We start from the raw sequence: 19,988 nt of genomic DNA, 5'->3' as shown, positions 1-19,988 counted from the left end.
TGGGGTCATTGTCATTATCCCAAGAAAAGTCTTCACCTTTTGGACGCCAATGACCGATATATACGCACCGCAGGTTCAACGCCAAAGACTGATTAATCAGTCACAGACCACAGAGCAACATAGACGCACGTGCGTAATGCATAAAGTTCAATTTCAGCTTTGCCACTTCGGTGACGTGGCGTCCGCGTGACAGCTTTTGTGTTTGACACGGCGTCAAAAAGGTTAATAGCGCGATTCAGGATTTTCACTATACGGAACAGCGCCATCTAACGCTATATTTGTAAACAAAATAATTATGAGCTAATTTTGTAATTTATTGACTGCTATTTGCTATGCTCTAACAAAACAAAAACTGTATTTGACTGTATAGAGTTAGACCAAGACATGTCTGCAACGATTTTTATAACACACGCAGTGCAAGTGTTATTTTAAACGTCATCTATGAAATTATAACGCATGGAGGATAGAGTAAATTGGATACAGGCACTGACTGTATAATAAATAGAGTTTCTTAAATTGACAGTTGTTTTTTATCATGTTATCATGAAATACTGAAGATGGGCTTTTGTAGATATTGTCAAAAACCATGCAATCAACTAATGATGCAAAATAATTTTGTCCGTGGACCCATCCAAAGTCAGGTTAAAATATTCAAATTCCCCATTCTATTTCAACAGTTTATTTCATACCATCAACATACAATTAAATAATCCAGGGTCCAAAATAAATAATCAAAAACACTATTAAAAGTCCATTATCCATTTGAAACATTTCAATTTAATATGATTTCTATAAACATTGCCTATCGTATAAAACTGAAATCTTACACCAGTTAACATAATAAGAGTTTAAATTGTGACAGTATGGGGTACAAAAAAACTTGCTGAAATGTGTTTGTGAGCGGTCTTGACCAGTATTTACCGGCTTCCACCGGTATGGAACCGGTTTTGAGGTCGGGCTGCCGAGAGTAGCCGACCTCTAACGTGGGTCGGTATGGCGACTACTCGATGGTGGTTTGTTCCTCTTTCACAAAGAATTCAACAACTTCTTCTACAGTATTCTGATCAGTTTCAAGACTGTCGGTGTCCACATCTGTTGAAAGAAAGAAAATGTGTGTTAATAAGCATAATATGGATTATAATATGGAGTTTTTATTCGAAATAAAATTATTGAATTGAATTGAAAAATAAATATCTCTAATAGCTTTTCTCAGATGTCGTAAACAATATAATTATTGGTTAGAGTTAAGCCACGAAAAGTCTGCAGCGATTTTGATAGCCCTCGCAGTGCCAGTGTTATTTATACGTCATAATTTCATAGAAGTTTGACGTTTAAAATAATACTTGCACTGCGTGGTCTGTGAAATCCGCTGCAGGCTTTTCTTGGTCTAACTCTACGAAGATTATTAAATTAAAAGTAAGACAAAAACAAAAAAGTAACAAAACAAAACAACTATAACGTCATCTATTCTACTTTCTGATGATATCTCAGTGATAAAATAATGCTTTTAATACTGTATAAATCGACGAATTACTTACTTAGGATATTTCTACCCCAAGTAGTTAAAATGCTAAAATCGCACGCAGGCCCTTCCCGAATAGTCGATGCGCAATCGTTGCAATGTGTAGTGTTTCGTCCCGACTGCGGCGGATCAATCGATTCCCAATCAATATTTCAATAGACCATTTCAGTAGATTCCTTGATGGCTACTGCGTTGGCAGCGTTGGTAGACTTATGAACTTTCTACTATCGCCTTTGTAGTAGAAAGTAGCCAGGGGGCTAGCGATGACAATCGTTCGCAGAGAAACGAAATGCTATGCTATCTGTTTCTATCGCACTAATATGGTGAGTGGCTCAGAACCGGTTTTCTTTAAAACCCGAAATAGCACCATATTTTTTATTATTTTATGCCTTTTACGTAGGACTGAATCATGTATTTAAGTAACAACTTCGTATTATTAGATTGTCCGATAAAAAAAATGGAATAATGAACCAAAAAACGAAAAAGAACGTAATAATACCAGTATTTTTTGAATGAAGAAAAAACCGGTTCCGGGCCTTGATAGAGACACAACAGGGTTTCGTTCCGTTTTATTATCTTGGGGTATCAGGGGTAGGGGGCATACCCCCTGAGGATGTAGGTACTTACAGTCCCTGAGCTCGAGCCGGCGGGGCTTCTGCTCGGCCCACTCCTGCGCCTTGGCCTCGCGGTACTCCACGTGCTTCTTCATCTGCTCCGTGCGCTTGGCCACCAATTCCTGTACATAAAAAATAAATAAAAAGGCTTCTTGCATATTTCTACCAGAGAGCCAGTTGGTTTAGAGAGATTAAGGAGTTGTTGGCGGTAAAAATGATAGATTATTAGAGTATAAATCGTCGCTCTAAAAGATCACATTGGGTTTTATGAATTTTAACTGTAATTGCGACAAAAATGATTGATTTTATATCGACCACTCGATACTAAAATTGAATCAAAGCTTGGGATGTGTTTCAATAGCTCAGTGACCAAGTATCCGAGCTGTTAAGCCCCGTCTCCATATCGCGGCAAGCTATCGAACATTGGCTCGCGCGGCCGCCGCGCGCAGAATACCGGGCTGCCGCGCGCGCCAACTCGATCATTGGCGCGCGAGCCCCGCGCCGCGCATAGAACCATTCATCGTCGGTTTTTCGACGCGCGGCAAAGGAATGTTCGCGCGCAGTTGGGTCGGATCGGATGTGTATGTATTTCAGTTGGCTCGCGCGGCCGCATACAAAGATAATGAAAAGTGTCGTACTTTAATGAAATTATACTGCACTAAACAGTTTCTATGAAACAGTAAATGTAGTGATTATCGCAACGGATCATTTTTCTATTTGGCTATACTTCGTTCCGAATAATTAATTTTTCTGATATAATGTGGTCGATGGTCGGATCAGCGGCCGCGCTATAGTTCAAGATGGTGCCAAAATTGGCTCGCGAGCCAAAATACAGGTTTGCCGCGGTCGAACAACGCTCGCGCGTCCGCCGCGCGATATGGAGACGGGGCTTTATAGTGTAGTAAATAAAGGTAGTGGACCCCGCAGTAATTCCTCTGCCAGAAAAAACTTTACAGTATGATAAATTATCAATAAATAAAAAGTATTGTATAAATTTCCAAAGAATAATAATAATAGAATTAAAGTAAATACCTAAAGTCTTAAATCGTTAATATCTTTTTACGGAAAAATGCTCCGTTCAAACTTTCTTCACCAGACATATTCATGTAACGTATTGCAACAATATATGAAATATCAAAAAAATATCCCAGCAGAAATACCAGTATTAATAAAATAAAATTTTTTGGCGTGTCTTGGACCGGAAAATTGCTCAGTCTAATTTTTTCACTGGAATGCCATTTTATTGCCGTTTTATACCTACAAAATGAAAATCTAAAAATTTTCCACTCTCAGTTTTTAATAGTTCTATAATACATACATTTCGATACGCATTTTTTTTTGATTTTTTTACCCATTGCGCCAAATTATATTCTAAGATCATATAAGAAGAAAAAAATGACAGAGCAATTTTCCGATGAAAATGAGCGTCAAAAAAAGGGAGTATCATAAAAAAATATTCTCATGTTTGACAAAACTTTTAGATTTTTTTCTAGTATCACATACTGATACAAATAACTTATTTTGTAAAAAAAATTTGGAGTGAGGAATTACTCGATTCAATATATAATCAGATTTGTGTGTTTTTTTTTTGGATATTTATAATGGTAGTCTCGGCTCATACTATACAATAACCAAGCTAAATTTCATCGACTGAGAAATTAATGCATGGGTCTCCATACAACAACTTGCTTCATTTACTACACTATTACGCAAACTTCAAAGATTGTTTATCTCCATATTAATTGCTATTGTTAAAATATGCCACAGATAGACAAAATTCGCAAATCACAATTTGGGGTAGACCGATCCTACCTAGATATCGTAGGGACAATTTCTTTGTCTAATGTCATTGCGGCTCACTCTCTCATAAAGCAAAATGTGAGACGCAATACACATTGGACAGATGGAATATCACCCTTAGATAGAATAGAAGACTAATCGTTATTCATTACAATGACGTATGGATGGCTATTTGGGCGTTTCCTAAAATAAATATTGAAAACCCGATTCTTTCAAATCTGCACATTCTTGGGCTCATTCTACTCCGAATCGACAGCATTCTCCATCCTACCATTAAATACGAAGAACAAGTGCGAGTCGGACTCGCGTTTCTAGGGTTCCGTACATAAGTCCGACTCACGCTTGACTGCACATTTCTAATAGGTTTTTCCTGTCATCTATAGGTAAAGAACTAGTTTGTGTATTTTTTTCAAAATTTTAGACCCAGTGGTTTCGGAGATAAAGGGGGAGGAATGGTCATTTATTGGCTATTTTCTTAAATAACTTCGAACCTATGTATTTTAAAATTATAAAAAAGACATGTCCATCTTTGGGTCACTAATTTACATACGTGTACCACATTTCAACTTAATTGGTCCAGTAGTTTCCGAGAAAATAGGCTGTGACAGACGGACAGACAGACAGACGCACGAGTGATCCTATAAGGGTTCCGTTTTTTCCTTTTGAGGTACGGAACCCTAAAAAAGATGTCCTAAAATGTCCTTTCTATTACGACACGATAGTGTGAAAAACATCTGGGTGAACGTTTCTACCACATTACATATGACAATCGGGAATGAGATCTCACCTTGCTAGCCTTGCTGGAGCGCATGCGGTCCTTGGACTCGAACTGCGAGTAGTACTTCTTGAGGTTCTTCTTGATGTCCTTCTGCTGCTTGTCCGAGAGTAGCGTCGGCGGCCGCGGCCTCCAGTGGAACTGCGCGAACCCTTCCTTCATCACTCTGTACACGGAAACAATCAAATTGTGATCATTATTATCATTTTTGCATTCATGGACAACATAACAAGTAGTTACACAATATGAACCTGGTAGGTATAGGGCAACTTAATTATTGATACAATTGGGTTACTGCAATTTTCTGCCGCCAGAGTGCAGCATTAATTTGTTTGGTAAACCAGAGTAACTTGTACATACTAGGCCTTAAACAGTTTTTTGACAAGTTTTCACTATAACATTGATGCATTAAGGCGGTTTGTTTACTGGTGGCCTACCGCGAAACGCGAAAATCGAAATTTCTTTATCTGCCTCTTTATCGATCGAATAGGCAAGAGTGATAGAGAGGCAGAAACCGAACTTTCGACTGTCGTGTTTCACGGTAGGCCATGTGACTGGCCTAGTGACGCCCTCTACTCAGAGTTTTGCGTAATATTCCCTATTGACAAAATCTAGTTGGTACTAAATTCATGGCTGGCTGGTAACATGGTTGTTATAACTGTATTATGGACATTCAAAGTAGAAACCGAAGAAATTGGGAAATGAATTTGAACATAAAACATTTCGCAATCGACTTTTACTGAAGAGCAACAAAAAGTGTGCTCGGTCATCGCTTAAGTGTGTATTTAAAGAACCAATTGTTTTTAGGGTTCCGTACCCAAAAGGTAAAACGGGACCCTATTACTAAGACTTCGCTGTCCGTCCGTCTGTCTGTCACGGTTCGTGAGATACAGCCTTTAGAATAAAATAAAGATTTAAATGGGGCTCCCATACAACAAACGTGATTTTTGACCAAAGTTAAGCAACGTCGGGCGTGGTCAGTACTTGGATGGGTGACCGTTTTTTTTTTGCATTTTTTTTCCGTTTTTATTTTTTTCATTATGGTACGGAACCCTTCGTGCGCGAGTCCGACTCGCACTTGCCCGGTTTTTTTTAAAGTATGTAAGGTAACCTTAAAAGTGAAAGCTTACCTCCTGAGGATCTTGCCCTGGAAGGACCAGATGTAGTACCCGCAGTCCATCTTGCACTTGAGCGAGGACACGCCCGTCACCACGTAGCGGCCCGTCGGGTCCCACTCGATGCCAGACATCTGCACAAAACCATATCGTGTAAACACTGATAACAGGTGAATTCAGATTCTAATATTATAGGGACCGTGCGCGTTGGAGGGTCTGCCATCTTGTGGCCTGAATCGGAAACATATGTGCAGAGTACCAAGCAAGTGCTACCATCTACCGTTCTCGTCGGTACGTTTCCTTGTGCATAGTAGGTTCTGCCATCTCGTGGGCTACATCGGAAGCATAAACGACACATTTACGCTTCGCGCCAAAAATCTGACGGCTCCTATGCTGCCCCATATAATTCATGCACGGGGCCCCATATATTACATTTTTTAAGTGCAAATATAATTATAAAAAAGGAGAGTTCTAGAAAATAGGGCATTAACATTTTAGGGAAATATTATCAAGGCATGATTATGAGAAACAAGAAACCCCTAGTGCAAAAGCTAAGTAAAGTCGCGTAGTCTTTTTCAATACTGTGAAATCGACCCGTCACCAGACTTCAAGCCGTCACTTTACAACTTTCTTTGTTATGTATTAAAAATTGACCAGCTATTGACCGTACTAGCCTGATTTTAACCAAAAATTACTACTACCTCTCGACCTTTTAACCTTTTGGACTGCCGTCCAAAACCATGACCAGGTTCAACGCCAAAGACTGATTAATCGGTCACAGACCACAGAGCAACATAGACCTACGTGCATATGCATAAAGTTCAATTTCAGTTTTGACACTTCGGTGACGTGGCGTCCGGGTGACTACTTTTGTGTTTGACACGGCGTCGAAAAGGTTAAAAGGTAAATATGATAACAATAGATTTATCGTGATGCACTAAGAAAAAGATTAAAACATGCTCATATCTCCACATACCTGGTAATGATCAGACACATTCATGATAGTGAAGTCATTAGTGTCCAAGAACTCCAGACCACCTCCTGTCAGCCCCAGGTCCGCCAACACAATGAACTGTCCCGACGGACACCAGAACAGATGGTTGAACGGCTTCCTCTCAAACTTCTTCAATAAAGTAGGCGCTTGGCCAGTATTCACTTGGTAGAAGCTTATACAGATGTTAGCCGGGTCACCATGAATAATGGAGAATTTAGAACCAACAGGCTCCCAAGCGAACGCTTGAATAGGCTCCTTGATTTCAACGGAGTCCACAGGGATCTCCTTCTCTCGCATATGGAATATTTCAAAGTTGTAGTACATTCCCGAGTATTTGATGTCATTTTTATCTTTCTTGACTTTAGAGTAGCGGTCGACTTTGACACAGAGATAGTCACCAGACTTCTGCCAGTGGATTTTGCAGTCGGCGACAGAGAACAGATTCTTGGAGCGGATTTCGGTGCGGTTGGGTATCTCGAGGAGAGTGACCCGGGCCGGGACATCCTTGTCCTCGGCCACCCAGTAAGCGAGGGTGTTGTCAGTGGGCGACCAGCTGAAGTCTCTGAAATATGGACATAATGGTCACTTAACACATTCATTACTTTATTTCGTCTATGTTAAGCAAAATCATGTGTTTCAGACGTACGTAATACGTTTTGAATTTGCTCCATCTTAATAATTTAGCAGTTTTAGAGGAAGTATTTCGGAAATTTAATTGGTCAAATAACGGCTTAAATATAAACGGCGAGAAACTAACCCATTTGAGATTCGCGGACGACATAGTGGTCTTAGCCAATACAGCAGAAGAGTTACAGCAAATGCTCGCAGAACTAAACACAGCTAGTAAAGTAGTTGGACTCTCTATGAATCTCGAGAAAACCAAAGCAATGACTAATAGTATGGATGCCAAAGAGATAAGAATAGATGACAACACCATTGTGTATGTAACAGAATATATATATTTAGGTCAATTCATGTCCAACCATGACTCAACAACAAAGGAAATAGACAGAAGAATTGGAAACGCGTGGAAGAGATACTGGTCTCTGAAAGAAGTCATGAAAAATAGCCAAATAAGTATGCACATCAAAAGAAAACTCTTCAACACATGCATTCTACCAATCTTCACATACGGCTGCCAGACGTGGGCACTCACCAAAGCACAATGTAAAAGGTTAAGCATAACTCAGAGAGCCATGGAAAGAAGCATCGTAAAGAAAAGAAGAATAGACAAAATAAGTAGCAAGAATTTAAGAGCTAAAACAGGTTTTACTGATGTTACATACAAAACAAAACAACTGAAATGGAAGTGGGCTGGACATACTATTAGAGGAAGTGAAAAATGGACCAAAACTGTAACACTCTGGCACCCTAGAGGGCACAAAAGAAACAGAGGCAGACAGTTTAAAAGGTGGTCCGATGAAATCCAAGACATGGCTGGAAGGACAGAAACAAAAACATGGACCAGATTAGTTCATAATAAGGAAGAGTGGAGAAGATGGGAGGAGGCCTTTGCCAAAAGGCACACAGAAGCGGTAACCGTAGAATGTAGATTAAGGAAAACTGTAGATATTATAGTTTAAAAAAAATGTACCTTTTCTGGAATAAGGCTATAAAATACAATAAAATAAAATAATTTAGGCAACAGAATATGAAGCCTCGAACAGTCACAAATACTCAATAGATTTCTAGTTCACCATAAAACCAGTTCATTCATTATAATGCAAAACAGGAAAGTCCAGCGTACCGTTAGCATAAATTAGTCTGCACTAGCTCTATTACAATGTAACACCAACATACATAGTTCCTTTTTTTTATTCCTTACATAGGAAAAGATTATCTAAATGGATTTTGCTTTATAACTTGAGATAAAATAATCGCTTTTAGCCAAAAGTTTATTACATTTACTGGCGTCACTAATCGGCGCATGTAGCTTTGCGTATAAGTGAACAATTTACAATGAATCTAACAGATACAATGCCACAGGAACTTGTACTGGCAATCCGCCCCGGGAAAGCACGGGTTACACCAACATTTTACAAATAATACCCAAGAATCAGTCTATCGATAAGTGAAAACCGCAGGAAAATCCGTTTTTGAGTTTATCGCTAACATACAAACAGACAGACGCGGCGGGGGACTTTGTTTTATAAGGTGTAGGTGTAATGAAGATTAAAGCTAAGCAAACTACGAAATAACAGGTTATTTAAATGGTTTACAGGTTATTTAATGGTTTAAATGTTTTTGTTAAATGGTTTAAAAGTCTCTGTTTGACAAGTTACCTGATGCCGGGGATCTTGATGGACTTCTTGTCGAGCAGGCCGAAGCCGGGCGTCTCGTACACGGAGAGCACGTCAGCGCCGAGGCGGGCGAAGAACCGGTCGTCCTTGCTCCAGCGGAAAATCGGCCACGTCACGTACTCGTCGGGCGGCGGGAAGCTGCGCTTCTCCTGACCCGTCCTGGAAAATTAAAAAACATAGGTTGGATAGTTCTTGCAGCGTTTCAGCTTTGTTTTGAAGATAGTTCTGTTTATTTAATTAAAGTTCATGATCTTTACCAAACAACCTAAAATGCCATGAAAATGTAGATGCTTGAGAAAGAGAAGGAAAGGAAAGAGTGGTTCACATTAGGATTGCCTGCAAACTAGTTCTACTTTTTTTTGTATTATGAACTTCTATGACTACGAAATTTGTTTGACTTAATAAGGGCCAAACTAACGAGGAAAAGTTCAAAAGCAAAATGAAAAGTCTTGAAGCAATACTGCTAAAACACATAAATTTGACATTTCCATTCAAGCCCATCGAAAAACCGGTTAAAAGTATGAAGAATCCATTGATTCTACAAAATTTGATGAAGCTTTAGAGCTCATTTAGACGATGCGAGAACTCGCATGCGAGTTTCGTTACATTGCGGGTTTTGATTGGTCGGTTGAATTGGACGTATAACCAACAGTCCGCAATGTAACTAAAATCGCATGCGAGTTCGCGCGCCGTCTAAATCAGCCCTTAGTAAACCTAGCCTTAGTATTGGCCACATATTTTAAAAACTTTAAATTCCCAATACACACCTGATATCCCAGATGATAAGTTTCTTGTCATCACCCCTATCGCTGGTCGGTGAGAAGGTCACAATATAATTCTCACAGGGTGAGAATGAGATGAAGCGGGCCTCTGGGTGGAAGAACTTCTGGAACTGGGAGAACTTCGGGCCCGCCCAGAGTGCCACGCCTCGCCAGTGCAACGTGGCCATGTAGGTGCCTAGGGGAGACCACACTGCGTATGTTTCCGTCCAGTTCTGAAAAAAAAAATGTTTATAACTTGCTTTTATTGCTGACTGTACATTTCTTTCAAAAGTCATAGAGATGTTGCATTGTTTTAACTACTAAGTTCGTATGGCCGCTTCCAGTCTCCATTACAAGATCAGCTTGATTGTGATCTTTCCATAAGTATGTCAAATTTCAATACAATTTGAATAAGTGAGAACTCAACTTAATCGGAGCAAGTAAGGTAAGGTTGAAAAATGGTTGGCAAATTTTGGAGATAATTTACATCTCCAACATACAATTATACACAAACATTGCAAGTTAAATGTGTAGTATAGTATAGGATTGCCAGGGTTTTCTTACATGTGAAGATAGGTTTTCTTGGTTTTTGAACTTTTTTTTTGAGCATTGTCAACTCAAATAAATGTACCATACCATATACTAAAATATATGCTACTTTTAAAATGTGGGTAATAATGTAAAATACTAAATTCCTCTCAAATAAACACCAGTTTCGCTTTGTCACCAGTTGACAAAAGCTAGTTTTAAAATCTACATCAGCAAATGAATTCTATTCAAGGTTTCAAAACATCTATAAATACCTTTCATGTATCAATTAATCAAAACATTAGTCTTGCATGCTAAATATGTATTGTACTTGTTGGACTTTAGTCATGCATACATATCAACAATTTAGCTGACATAGCCTTTACGTGCAATTAACATTCCATTGGTACTTAGATGAGCCATTATGTATGTATTTGCCTTATCAGCAAACATATAGAACAAAATTATACATTTCTGTGAACTTTATCAAAACACTGCCCTGCCCTGAACTTCTGAAGAGAAATGCAGTTGAACACTGGCTGACTAACAATAACAAATATATGTGTTTCCGCAATATAAAATTAATGAAAATGAGATAATGAGGGCTATTACTGTCCCCTAGTGCGTACGAGGAAGCCTGGGCGTGCGCGACACTGCCGATAAAATGCAGGAGAGCAGGCTGCGATGGTATGGTCGTAAAAAGAAAGCCTTCGGACTACGTAGGAAATTTGGCACAACTTTCCATCCCAGGTCGAAGATCTAGGGGCAGACCCAGAACAAGATGGAAGGATGTAGTGCTAAAGGACATGACATGTTGTGGACAGGGCGAAGTGGAGAAGGTTAAGCAGGAAAGCCGACCCCGCCACCATGTGGGATGGATAGCTAGGAAGAGAGAGATTACTGTCCCCTAGTGCCCATAGTACAAGTATTAATTGTGTCTGCAGCCAGCAAAAGGTCTCACTTTGTCACTTGCCATAAAGTCGCTATGACAGATTATTTGTAAAAAGATATGAGCAAATGTCATTCTTATGGTAAGCGTACAAAGTGGAACCTTTAACTAGACTTCGACATAATTATTATTTTAAAGCTTGGTGAATATCTGCTCATAAAAATTATAAATTTTTATTTAATTTCATACCGGTCTCTCCTGCAGCAACAGCGGTTCCGGCAGGGCGTTCTGCCAGACCTGCAGCGCAAGACCAGTCCCGATGCCCACCAGGAACTGGTCATATGCGTCAGGGTCCATAAGGTACCACTGGAGGTCCGACTGCACCTTGAACGGCTGAGGCGCTGGTGGCTCCCATTCCTTGGGGATATCTGCATACCTGGAATTGAAAAAAATGTTGATTACAAACTATCGAATAAATAATTCTTAACTTATGAATACAATTTATAACCATTTATTTGCTAAAATAATCTTACTGATTTTCTATTTCTATGGGATGTACTCACAGATATTTAATAAGTTTTTCGAAGAAAACCTGTGATTTCAAACAACCTTGAATAAGTCTTGTGACAGACGTATTAGTACTTCCACTATGTATGTTATGCTAATTAAATAATAGTTCAATAACCCCCTGAGGCCTTTCAGTGTGAATAGATTCAGAATAATCGGGGAAATATTATTATTTTGTTTTTTTAGAACACCATTTATTAAGAGTAAAATTTAAATTGAGTTATACTAGCCTCTAGCAAATGTTCATTTAAATTGAGCCGAAATTTGTTGCTTATAATAATTTAATATAAACTGTATAAAGTATGACGTCGCCCATGCATAAAACAATAACAAATGAGCAAAACTAACAAAAATGCTATAAAACACAAGTACTTACTTCTTGAAATCAGTGAATAAGTTCACCAAGAATGTATGCTGCTTATCTAGTTTACAATTGTTAGTGGCCTTCACGGCTTCCGCGGCGTTCTGTGCGTTGCCATACTCAAGAAAGATGTAGCCTGTGGTCAGTCCAGTCTCCGTGGTGGGGTAATACTCATTTACGATCTTCCCAAACTTGCCGAAGATCTTGTTTATGACGCTCTGGAGCTTCTCCAGGCGCTCGGGCCCGACCTGCGGGCACCCGTCCACCACGACCACATTCTCGTAGCCGTCGGACTCCTGAGGCTTCTGCTCAAGAAGGTCCGCTAACAATTCTGCAACGTCAAAGTTAGGTTATGTTACATGACATCAAATTAACATAACAATGATATATCAATGCAGAAAGCCAATCCATTCGTTATTAGTATAGTAAAGAACCCGTCGTTAAAGCTAATTTGATGTAATTAATTACAAAAATAGGAAAAATTGCGCGGGTGACGCATATGGCCGGCCCAACCTATATTAACGAAAACTCGTACCTTCATCTGGGATATCGTCCACGTAATCTTCCGGATCCTCGAAATTGGGTTCTTCGGCAAAGTTTTGCTCCTCATTATCACTTTGGGGAGCGGGATTCACTTTATCATCGCCTTTTTTCTTTGCCATTTTGACGTTATAACGTGTGGTACCGGAAGACACGCCATTAGTAATGAACGAATCGGACCATAGAGCCAATAATGCTTGCCTTTCACCAGTAGCGTTTTGTTTCGCAGTTTTCTATGAAATTATTAATTTTTAATTCGAAGTAATGGTTATTATATTATTATGGGTTATTATATTTAAACATAATTACATTTTTAATAACTTAACCATATCTAATGATGATGATACAAACAATATATAAGTTGATATAGTTGGTCAAGCAGATCTTGTCAGTAGAAAAAGGCGGCTAATTTGAAAAATGTAGGCGCGAAGGGATATCGTCTCATAGAAAATTTGAATTTCGCAAAGCAAATCTTGTCAGTAGAAAAACTACTGACAAGATTTGCTTGACCATCTATAGATACCACGTTAATAAATTGTGTTACATCCTTAAGTTGGTATTACTTGTTTCATTTTAAACGGACGGATATAAACTTTTTTTGACACCCATTGCTTTGTACCATATGGATATGGATATAGATCTAACAGAGTTTTATATTTCTTTAAATTGTGGCAATAATGTACTTACATTTTTAGTCTGGCAACGTTACTTGATAAAAAGTGGGGCGGGAAACAGAAAATAACATGAAGCCAAGAAAGTATTAAAATAATAATAAAATGTTAAATGTTGTGTTTATATATTTTTTGTAATGTTTTGTAAGTGTTTTTATATTATACTTTTATACTCACGTTGTTAAAACCCTAACCTAAGACCCAAATTAAATAAAGGAAAAATAAAATGTTAAAATTTATAAAGTAATACTTTATGATGTTATTCTATTAGGTTACCGCAAACATTGTTATTATTCAATATCGCAGACGCAACTGCAACGAGTTAACTCCCTGCCAAGGTTTTTTTCAAAAGACTACATTCGGTTTATAAATGTAACTTGATTGGCACCTCCACCAAGCGGCAAGCGTTGCGTTGGGCATTGGTTTTGACGCTACAAACACACACAGATTACACATTCTTCAAGACTGCTAATATGACAACCTTTTCCGTGCTCTGGTGAAGTGTCAAAGTTCTAAAAGGATCAGCAACGCGCATGTGACACTCATGCATCCATCTCCATAGGCTACAACATGGTTACTAGGCGGGCATTATGCTTGCTTCACTTGTTTGTCACCGACGTACTCAATACTTGTAATAAATATAAAAAAAAAAACGGGTTGCACTCCAGTACGGTTACCACATGAGTTTGTCACTGACATAAACGCCGTCGAGAACGTAATTTACTTTCTATACATCCCGTTTGCATTAATATGCGAGTGCGAGCGAGATGTATAGAAAGTAAATTACGTTCTCGACGGCGTTTATGTCAGTGACAAACTGATGGTAAACGTACAGGAGTGCCGGCAGAAGTGAAAACTCAACGACATTGTAACTCAAAATATTAATAACAGCACCATCTAGTGCAAAATGTCTGCAGCACTAAGTATGTATAATTGAGGTTAACGCTCACAGTTAACCGGTTAGCGATATTTCGTAGCATTACTTGAAACCCCTAAGCACATCACTGTGAGTACTACAGTTATACCTATTAATACCAGTTTGAGGGAAACTCACTAGATGGCATTTAAATCAAAAATGAAAAACACAATGACATTGTCCGTCACACGTAACATCATGCAAGCGCCCTGCGCCGCCTAAACGAAACAGCAGGCTCAGGCATACATTTTAGCCGCGCGGTAGAAAGAGAGGGTTACGCCTTACACCTTACGCCTTACGCTGTCTCGAGTTTAACATTTTTTCCCTACCTGAAAAAGTGCACAGCGCCGCTAAAGAAGTTTTCACTTCAAAAAATGACTGTAGGTACCTAAACATTTTTTTGGGTGGGGTAAACTTCTTAATAGCCAAGAGTTATTAGAGCAAATATTAAGATAACCAGTAAAAGATTACAAGGTAGTCAATTCAAATCCACAACATGGGTTTCGTCAGGTGGGTACAACCAGAAATCATAAATCAGCTATAAACACTCTAATGCAAGTAATGAAACATGCATAAGAGTCAAGTTAGCATTTTCAATTTTCCACATCACAAATCCAATGATGACGTCGGGGTCATCGGTGCGGCTTGCGCCTTCGGGTCACTGCACACGAAAATTGAGGCCGTACGCTGCGCTGCACACCGCATGCCCAATACTTTCCTGCATAGGCTGCACATCTCCAACGGTAACACATTATTCTGAAATTTGTATCTTATCTGTATATAAATAAAGTCTAAATTGCTTTGGTAGGAATGACCATAGACAATTTAATTTTTTAAATTAAGTTGAAAGTAGCGGTCATTTAAATTTCGATTTTAAAGCGCCTACGCTGAGTCCATTATATATTGCAAATTTGCCTTTGAGGACGTGATTATGTTTGTTAACAAGCAATGCTAATATTTACTTTATAAATAAATAAATATAAATAAATAAATAAATAAATATTATTACATTTTATTAGGTCGACCTGTATGTAACTATGTAATGGAATCTAAGGTAACTAATTTAACCATCTTCCAAGGATCGTAGCGTCATGAAAATTGGCAGCTGTATGTAGTTCTGATGACAATACAATAATATGGTACTGTCGAACTGATCTGACGATGGAGACAGGAGGTGGCCATAGGAACTCTCGACCTGCATGTAACTATGTAATGGAATCTCAGGTAACAAATTTAACCATCTTCCAAGGATCGTAGCGTCATGAAAATTGGCAGCTGTATGTAGTTCTGATGACAATACAATAATATGGTACTGTCGAACTGATCTGATGATGGAGACAGAAGGTGGCCATAGGAACTCTGTGATGAAACAACGCAACCTAATTGTGTTAGGGGTTTTTAGAATTGTCTCGATGAGTATTAGTTGTCTGTCGTAAGAAAAGTACAGTCAGCGATAAAAGCTTGTACCAAAAATGAAATTTTTGCCAAAAACTTATTAGAGTCTGTGCGGAAAGCGAAGAGTCGTGGAATGTATGGGGCCCAATACATTCTACGACTTTTTTCTTTCCGCACAGACTCTAAGCATTATGATTATGGAGTATCGATATTAACTTGGCTGTCTATTATAAATTATAATTAAAGACGGATTGATATAACTTAAGCTAGAACTACTAGAGCTATATCGCAAATGCGGTCGTCCTAAAAGCTGTATAGTCATTGATTTAAGGTTTAATTTACCATAGTATGATAATAAATGATAAACCAAGTCTTACAACACTATTACGGTGCAGGTGTACTAATGAAATTTCAAGTATTTGAGAACGACACGAATACTAATGGTGATAACTGCTTAAAGTTTTAAAATTCAAGTAGCGTGCACCGGTATTATGCCATCGTGCTTCCTCGATCCTCGTTCGATGGCGATTACGAGAATTGATTAGGTATGTTTGTCTGGAGAGTGGTTGTCTTTATTATTTACTCATCTTTGGTTTTATTTAACCGCTTAAACGCAATTGTGCTGTGTAAACGTGGTATTCCATTAAGCAAAATGTGAGACGCAAATACACATTGGACCAAGATATAGGTACTTACCTACTTATTGGACACATGGAATACCATCCTAAGTAATTAACGACCTTTGTCGTAATTAAATTTTGTTCTGCAAACGATACGATACATAATGATAAATAAAGGAAAAGTAGAAAACTCACTGTTTCGGGCGAGACTCGAACTCGCGACTGTGGGATACCAGTACATCGCTCTGCCAACTGAGCTGCGAGACTTACCTTGTTTTTAAATTAAAGCGATATATTAATTTCTAGGACCCTGGCGCCAGGCCGGGAAAACGCTAGGTCGAAGAAGAAAAAGAAGATTAATTTCTAGGAAACGGGTGATTAATCTAAGACAGCCATTCTCAAAGTGTGCTCCGCGGACACCTAGGGCTCCGCAAAGCGTCTGTGGGGGCTCCACGAGAAAAAGCGAAAACAAATCAATAACCCTATATCGCTGCATGGTCCACAGTTAAATGGTGACGAACGATTTTTTTATTTGGGGCTCCGTCAAATATTTCGCTTTCCAAAACGGTTCCATCGCCAAAAAAGTTTGAGAACCGCTGATTTAAGAGAAGAAAAGTTCCAAATGGACTCACATGAAACTAACGCAAATAGGTAATCTTCATACCATAAATGTTGCGCATGGTATTAGGTACGTATGCATTAGGTATGTACCTATTGTACCTTATATTACGAGTAGGTAAATGGATATTTTATCGGTGCACTGGTGCTCACAATGGGGCCACGCTAGCTACCGAGACGGGACTCGGGTTTTTACTACTGTGCGGGCCATTCCTACATCTATTCACAACACTAGGTTACCTGAATCCAGGCTGTCTGCCACTAAAGCAAAAACAGTGATTAAGAGTTCCAGATGGACCCTCCAGAGAGACTACAGAGAACCACGTCCGACGTGTTGCGTCTCTGTCGCACTTGTAAGTGTGACAGGGAGGCAACACGTCGAAGGTGGTTCGCGTTAGGCCAAAGAGTAGTATAATATACATGCGGTAGGCCCTCTGAAACTCTAACGCAACTAAACGTCATAAGCGTTGCGTACTATAGTCTGTATTTTTAGGTATTTAAATAAAAGTACAATTTGTACATTTTTGGGTAGTTATAACATTTATTGGTTAACCAACCGGCCAACAAAACGGCCTGGATCAGTCACTGAACGACCTGACTTTAACCTACATTATTTGATCATGTAATGTTTTCATCTACCCTCAACTGGCTTAAGGAGCCATTTGAGAGTAGATTTTGTTTACTTTCATTTAAATACCTAAATAGATAGTATATTACGAGTAAATGTGTGCCAAGAATAACTAAACATATATTATTATGCAGTGCAATACGGAAGAACAACCTACGATGACATTTAATCTAAGTGTCCATCTGGCCATCCATTGGCCTAGGATACCCAGCTTTTAGTTAATATAACATTGAGTTGATTGATTCAATTACCTACGGTGTCAAAGATCGCAGATCGTTGTTGGTTAAGGCGACTTAGAGTGTTCAACGACCTTGGTAGTATACTGAAATAGACTAGACACCCGCGCTCTTAAAAAGCTCTACCTAATATTTTCCGTGAAATTACTATTACTTATGGCCTTACCTGAAATAAGCATAAGCCTAATTAAAATATTTTTGACATAGTATTGTGGTTTAAAAAAAAACAAGCAAGTTAGAGTTGGACCACGTTAACTCTGCACAGACATTACCATGACAGTGTGGAAATGATGAAACGAAAATATGACGTTTATCACACTGTGTGGATTTTTTTATTCAGTCGGTCCAAAGTTTGCTTAGACGTACTGGTAAAAATCTTAAAATAAGTCGCCTTTCTATTAAGGTGGGAAGTAGGAGGGCGGGAGGGGGGAGGGGGGAATACCGCCCCTCCAACTTTCCCCCTGCGGAAATGCTTGGTTTCTGAATTATTCATAATCTCAGTTATAATTTGAGGTTATGACAGTGCCAAAGATTGGATTATTTGCAGACGGTCTAGAACGCAAAAGGACTAGTGTAATATTTTGCCTATATCACTTTTAGTCTACTTATCGCGAACGGTCCAGAACGCAAAATGCCTACATCATTTTCGTCGTTTTATCTTTACGTTAGCGATGTCGACGGAGGCCCGCTGTCGCGGGACTCCTATTCTGTGCTGTTTGGCCTTCGGCCATTTGAAGATAACTAACGAACCTAACCTACCCTAGTGATATAAAAAAGTGGTAATTTTACGTTCTAGACCGTTCGCAATGTAGACTATAAGGGATATAGGCAAAATATTACACTAGTCATTTTGCGTTCTGTACCGTCTTAATATTCAATGATCACCCAATAAAAAACTTATTTGCAGCAGCTAAAATTACATTAAATCAATTTAAAACAACCCAAAACAACCCCTCACAGCGTCAGTTATCCTCAAATAAGGCGACTTATTTTAAGATCCAACCCCCTTTTACCAATAATGTATGTAAGTCGCCTTAAAACCATATCACTTAATTGAGTTCTACGGTCACACACGGTAAAATATCACGTCACAATATATCTGGTTCCTAATAACAATAATATAAACTACACTTGAGTAACATAGCGCAAATATAGCACTCTAGAAATTAATTACATAGTCTTGACATTGTTTTTCATTTAGTGTGATGTGTTCCTTGGCAACAATGGGGTATTTTATATATTTTTTAATATTTTCCTACTAGTCAAATCAGTTACTTTTTTATAACTGTCAAAACGATTTGCTTATATGGAATTTATATGAAACATTACATCGTGACGTCACGGTCAACTCACCTACTTTTTATATTTCTATCCGATTTATTAAATAGAACTTGTGTTTAAAAATAACTCTTTATCTGTGTTTTTCTAATAATTATCTGGTGCTTTATTTCATGCATGGTGTAAAATAATTTATTTTAAATACAGTATAATACCCTATTCGGGGAATTTTGTCTTTTTTCGCGGGCTGGGTTGTGAATTTCTCCTCTTGCGGGCGAAGTTGGCTGGCTCACGGCCCGCGGATTCGGCCTGCTGCCGGCCGTAGTTTGGACTTTGGAGAGGCTTGTTTCACGGTAGAGTTGAGACAGACCCGCGAAGTGCAGTGACCGCTGAAGCTGCGCGCGGGCATTATTATGATAATCAGTGTAATCGCGTAGATTACGCGTAACGTGGAGGTTTGACAAAAAATATAGATCACGCGTTGAAGTTTCGCTATTTAGCCCTGCTTTTTAAATGTGTGGAGGCAAAATTACTTGGGTACCTAACTTTGGGCCCGATTCGGATTTTGAAATAGACATCAATTAGACATCTTTTAGACATCACCAAGATACGATAACGATATGTTTAAGATCTAACCTGTTAATTTTGACATTTGCGCGATTCTGGAGATACTGTTGAACGATTTACACAGGATATGACTTAGAGATCCAATTCAAATCTAATTGATATCTTACTCTATCTAACGTAAAAGTGACATTGGTTGCCCGAATTGCGCTGCAAAAGAGAACTAGTTAATATTTAAACTAAACGTATCTAGAATGGATCTAGTACGTGTCGTCTCTTGTGAATATCTTGAAGTT

General features: G+C 38.8%; 1 protein-coding gene across 1 annotated transcript; it reads right to left on the bottom strand.

The window, feature by feature from the left end:
* Nucleotides 1-663: 663 nt before the first annotated feature.
* Nucleotides 664-12,947, bottom strand: LOC134791662 (eukaryotic translation initiation factor 3 subunit B). The gene is made up of 10 exons (XM_063762746.1): nt 12,762-12,947; nt 12,242-12,557; nt 11,548-11,734; nt 9,888-10,114; nt 9,103-9,279; nt 6,803-7,382; nt 5,842-5,960; nt 4,724-4,877; nt 2,150-2,258; nt 664-1,092 (listed from the first exon to the last, which is right to left on the bottom strand). The coding sequence occupies exons 1-10, from the start codon at nt 12,886-12,888 to the stop codon at nt 1,001-1,003; spliced, it is 2,088 nt and encodes a 695-aa protein (XP_063618816.1). The 5' UTR covers nt 12,889-12,947; the 3' UTR covers nt 664-1,000.
* Between the last annotated feature and the right edge of the window lie 7,041 nt (nt 12,948-19,988).

This window comes from Cydia splendana, chromosome 6 (genome assembly GCF_910591565.1).
Source record: "Cydia splendana chromosome 6, ilCydSple1.2, whole genome shotgun sequence".
Lineage (NCBI taxonomy): Eukaryota > Metazoa > Arthropoda > Insecta > Lepidoptera > Tortricidae > Cydia > Cydia splendana.
Note: the sequence above shows the minus strand (reverse complement) of the source record. Positions and strands in the feature narration are given on the sequence as shown.

What these genes read in the sequence shown, in the direction of transcription:
- LOC134791662 (XM_063762746.1), bottom strand. Translation starts at nt 12,888, where the DNA reads ATGGCAAAGAAAAAAGGCGATGATAAAGTGAATCCCGCTCCCCAAAGT. An exon ending in ATGTGTCTGATCATTACCAG is followed by an intron (nt 5,961 to 6,802) that starts GTATGTGGAGAT and finishes GGTTTTGTGCAG; the next exon opens with ATGTCTGGCATCGAGTGGGA. An exon ending in CCGGCTCGAGCTCAGGGACT is followed by an intron (nt 1,093 to 2,149) that starts GTAAGTACCTAC and finishes TTCTTTCAACAG; the next exon opens with ATGTGGACACCGACAGTCTT.